The 5,040-nt window shown below is 37.3% G+C and overlaps 1 protein-coding gene across 1 annotated transcript; it reads right to left on the bottom strand.

Annotated features, from left to right (window-relative positions):
* Positions 1–2,347: 2,347 nt before the first annotated feature.
* On the bottom strand, positions 2,348–2,899 carry LOC139848567 (uncharacterized). Its single transcript, XM_071838293.1, has one exon. It carries the CDS (start codon positions 2,897–2,899, stop codon positions 2,348–2,350), a length of 552 nt encoding a protein of 183 aa, XP_071694394.1.
* Between the last annotated feature and the right edge of the window lie 2,141 nt (positions 2,900–5,040).

Here is a 5,040-nt window from a genome sequence, read left to right as displayed (position 1 = left end):
ACCTGCCCGACGAATATTGTCCATAGCATAGGCACTTTGATCGAGAAACAACCCTGCCTTCGAGTGTGTAACCGAAATACCTAAGAAAGAATGTAGAGGCCCTAAATCCTTCATAGAAAACTCTTTAGAAAACAAATGCATGAGACGCTCGCGCAAGAGATCATTGGATGTAACAAGCACAATGCCATCCACATATAATAAAAGAAAAGAAATGTCATGACCATGATGATAAATAAACAAAGAATGATCACACTTGCTGTGTGTAAAACCAATCGTAGAGGCAAAGTCAGCAAACCGTTGGTACCATGTACGTGGTGCCTGTTTCAAACCATACAAAGAACGTTTGAGAAAGCATACATGATCAGGATAATTAGGATCTCGAAACCCCATCGGTTGGTGCATATAAACAGTCTCATTTAGGTGACCATGAAGAAAAGCGTTTTTAACATCAAGTTGTCGAATCTGCCAAGACTTAGACACAGCAATACTAAGAACCATACAAATAGTAGCGGGTTTAACCACAGGACTGAAAGTCTCATAACAATCGATCCCTGCTTGTTGCGAGCGACCATCACCAACCAACCTAGCCTTGTAACGTTCAAAAGATCCATCAGATTTCGTCTTATGCCTGTAAATCCACATACTTCTAATAACCTTCATATTAGTTAAACGAGGTACAAGAATCCATGTATTATTATCCATGCTCTAATAACCTTCATAAGATGGAAGTTTATTGTATAGTTTTTGAGTGGGGGGGATATTGTTAAGTAGTTTGCTAGGTATGATGTTGAGAAGATAGGTAGCCATTTCTAGAGCATGGTGCCAAAAAGCAAGCGGGACACTAGAGTGAGCAAGTAGGGTGCGCATGACATTGTTAATTGCACGAATTTTACGTTCCGCTTTCCCATTTTGAGGGGACATGTAGGGACATGAAAAATGAAAGAACATCCCATTTTGATCACAAAATTGTTGAAACATTGAATTATTATATTCGGTACCATTGTCACATTGTAGTTGCTTAATTTTAGTTGCGAATTGAGTTTGTACATAAGAGTGAAAAGCCTTAAATATTGAGAATACTTGTGACTTTTGGCCGAGAGGAAAAGTCCATAGAAAATTGGTGAAATTATCAAGAAAAAGAATATAATATTTATGACCACTACTACTTAATATAGGCGAAGTCCACAAATCGCTATGAATAATATCAAAAGGTAAATAAGTATGCGAATGAGAAGTAGAAAAAGGTAACTTGATGTGTTTGCCAAAAATACATGATTGACAAACTTTATTACTAGACTTTGAAGTGCATTTAATCAAAGCATTATTTCTAAGAGATTTTAACACATCACTGCCAGGATGTCCTAACCGGTGATGCCATAAATCTTGGCTTAAAGTAATAAAAGTTGATGGAGATTGAAGTTGACGCAGCAAGGAAGAGTGAAGAGGGTATAAATCACCGGTGCTATTACATCTTAGGAGTGTGGTCCCCTTCGGAAAATTCTTCACAGTAAAACCAAAAGGGTCAAAAGTAATAGAAATAGCATTATCAGTAGTTAAACGACGTATAGAGATAAGATTCTTAATAAGTTGGGGAGCATAAAGAACGTTCGATAATAATAAAGGTTTGCGTGGAGAAGAAATATAGGAATGTCCGAAACCATGTATAGCCATGCGAGTACCATTACCAACTAAAATATATTTTTGATGACCCGAATGACAATAAGACAAAAGGTTACCTTGCGACCCCGTCATGTGAGAGCTTGCCCCGGTATCCATGTACCAATTGTTGTCATCCGGCGGGTTCAAACTCATGGTGTACATTGCGGATTCGATGTCAGTGGGGGTATGAGAACCAACAGATAGGGCATAATTGTTATAAGGGGGTCGTGAACCAAGGATTCCAGGCTGCCCATTTGAATTGTTGTTGGGCCTGGGCCAAGACATAGTAGGGTAAGGGCAAAGGGCCGAAGGCCATTGTGATTGTTGCCAAGTCCAATTGGGAGGCTGCCCAAAATTGTTTCTCGGTGGGTATTGAGCCTGCGGTGCAAAACCAGAAAAATTCCCATGATTAAATCCTTGACCCCGGCCACGACCATAACCCCCACGACCACGGTATGAACCACGATAAGAGCCTCGGTTGTTGTTACGCCCTAGAACAGATTGACCATAGTTTCGTTGAGTGTTGGGTGGCGGTGTTGATGACTTCACGGGAGCAGGAGATGAAGTGACCGAAACCAAAGCTGTTTCCGAACTTGATGCCGAATTCGCTGCCTGTTTTGCCTTATGACTCTCTTCTAAAATAAGCTTGGATCTAGCCTCATAGAAGGTTGGAAGCTTCGCCATATGATTAATCTGGGAAGCGATAGTTCAAGCCGGTTACAAGTTGTAAAACGAGACGATCATCGTCGATCTTTGGACCAACGTTGGATAGTTGATCAGCAAGATTTTTGAGTTCTTGATAATATGCTAAAATATTAGGAAAATCATCCTGACGAGTATTGGTGAACTTGTGTGTTAGATAAACGGCCCGAGTGTGTTGATTGTCATGAAACATGCTCTTAAGTCGATCCCATGCCTCCTTGGCAGTGGATCCAGCAACAAGAACAGTACCTAATAATTCATCCGAGATCGTACCATAGATCCACTGAAGCACTATGGCGTCGATCCGATCCCAAGATTGTGTTGGATCGGTGGTGTTATCTGTGACAGAAGTGGTTGTAGAAGCAGAAGAGGCTTCAGATGGTATAATATGATCGATCACCATAAAGGCTCGACAATGAATTTGAAATAATTCAGACCAAGACTCATATTTGCCATTGATCATTTCAAGGGTAATAGGGATGAAGTTTCGGATGTTATTCACTGTTACGGCTGGGTGAAGACGATGAGTATCAGTCATGGTTAAAGATTAACGAAGAACAAGTAAAACAGAAAAGAAAAGAAGAATAGAAGGTGAAGGATGAACTTAGGCGATTGATACCATGAAAGAGTATATGAATGTCGTGTGTTTCTCATTAGCATCCCATTGTTTATATACACCGTACAAGTATTCTAGATACAAGACTAACAAACAATCCTCTATTCTTGGGAATGATCTCCTATGCTATCTATACTATAATAAATACAATATTATGCAAATATAACACCCGTATATATATAGAGAATATATTCGGCTATTACTTCATGGTTTATCGGTGTCAACAGATGGCCCACAAGCCAAAACTACATGTAAAGTTTTGTTTTGGATGGTACGGCCACTAAGGCGATTGATGTTTTTTGGGACTTAAAATCTGCGAAGTTTCATAGTGAACAGAACCAATCTCTGAGTATTATGTTGCAGTTGTTTGTGAAGATGAAGTTGTTCTTTTACTTGGAGATTTGAAGAATGATGCTTATAGAAAAACAGGTTGCAGGCCTTCTTTGATTGCCCCGGTTTTAATATCACAAAAAGAGCATGTTTATGGGAAAAAAAAGTTCTTTACACGAGCAAGTTCCACAAAAAGGGCCGATTTCATGAAATATCAATTGAAGCAAAGAATGCTAAAACTGATTATGAAATTGATTTAGAAATAAAGATAAGAATAGATGGGCATTTGATGATTCATGTGAAGCATCTTGAATGGAAACATAGAGGTAATGAATCTATAAATATAAATATAAAGAAAGTAAATCTTGAAGTTTATTGGGATGTTCATGACTGGATTTTTAGTCATGGTTTAAGGCATGCACTTTTTATTATCAACTACAAAAAATATGAACCACGTGTTGCCCCGGTTCCATTTAAATAGATGCTACTTAATTCTTTTTGGTAACACCTGAATATGTTATGCACACAACGACCGCGTATGTTTACGTACTTCGCGCGTAGCGGCGGTTTGGACTAACTGTGTTACATATACCACTATTTTATAAATTTACGAAGTCACACAAAACATTTTCGTTCTCGGTAGGTAAATTAAATGGAGCGTACAATTATTTATTGAATAAAAAATGTAACATGCGAGTTTAGAGTTTAATGTTAGAAAAGTTGTTAGTCCTTTCACCAAAATAAGGATATTCAGGGAAATGGTAATGTATAATTATTAATATTATAAAAATTGTTTTTGAATGTTCATAAATAATGTAGGGACTTATACTGTAAATTCAAAACACCTTCATATTTATTGCTAAAAAGAAACGTTTCGTAGGTAGTGTATCGAAACTCCGTTCTGAATATAATTTGTTGTGTTTAGTTCGTAAAATTATTTTTGAATTAAACGGTGATGGATGTAAGACCTAACTCCCGTCGAACAGAAAGATAAAGTCGTTCGAAAATTTTGGTGGGTTTGATTTGTTGGTTTTTTTATTAAATAGGAAATTTACATGCTATACCCATGAGTTTACCTTTTATATCACTGGATAATTACACTTGGCACTCAAATATGACGGGTGAAATGAAAATTTGGAGAAAAAGACAAGATAAAATAAAATAAAATAAAATAAAATAAAATAAATTTGGTTTTTGCAAATTTGGTGAAGGAACGACATATTACAAGGTACCTAATAGTATATCGAGAGGTGTTGTGATATTGCTCGTGGGTGGTGATCCTATAGAAGTAGGATCGTTGTCCGTTGGTGGTTTGATGATGTCGAAGAACTATTTTTTGGACAGCGGAACCAGGGTAAGCGTCTGCAGTTAGAGGAGAATTTGTAAACGAATCGGCATTGTTCTGAGAATCGTAACGATGACGACTGTGCTCTGTGAATTTTGTCAAGATTTTACCAGTGCACCCGTTCACAGACATGTGTCTATTATTCAGTTTATGTCTCCAATACAATATTAAGCTCCACTGTTTACATCAATAGCTATAAATTTATAAATTGTAATATACAATATAGGTATATATGGGTATGATTACATAGGCCTAAAAGCTTATCAATACATAAGCCCTAAATATGTACTAGTGGATCATACAAAACTGTGTTTGATTACTTTTTTGTGGAATGATCGGGATTAATTGATGTTGAACGGTTCAACATTAAGTGCATTAGTTTGTAACC

This window comes from Rutidosis leptorrhynchoides, chromosome 5, assembly GCF_046630445.1.
Source record: "Rutidosis leptorrhynchoides isolate AG116_Rl617_1_P2 chromosome 5, CSIRO_AGI_Rlap_v1, whole genome shotgun sequence".
Lineage (NCBI taxonomy): Eukaryota > Viridiplantae > Streptophyta > Magnoliopsida > Asterales > Asteraceae > Rutidosis > Rutidosis leptorrhynchoides.
The sequence above is the reverse complement of the archived record's forward strand: the minus strand, read 5'-3'. Positions and strand labels throughout refer to the sequence as shown.

Excerpts from the sequence above, each read along its gene's own strand:
- LOC139848567 (XM_071838293.1), bottom strand. The coding sequence starts at position 2,899 with ATGACTGATACTCATCGTCTTCACCCAGCCGTAACAGTGAATAACATC.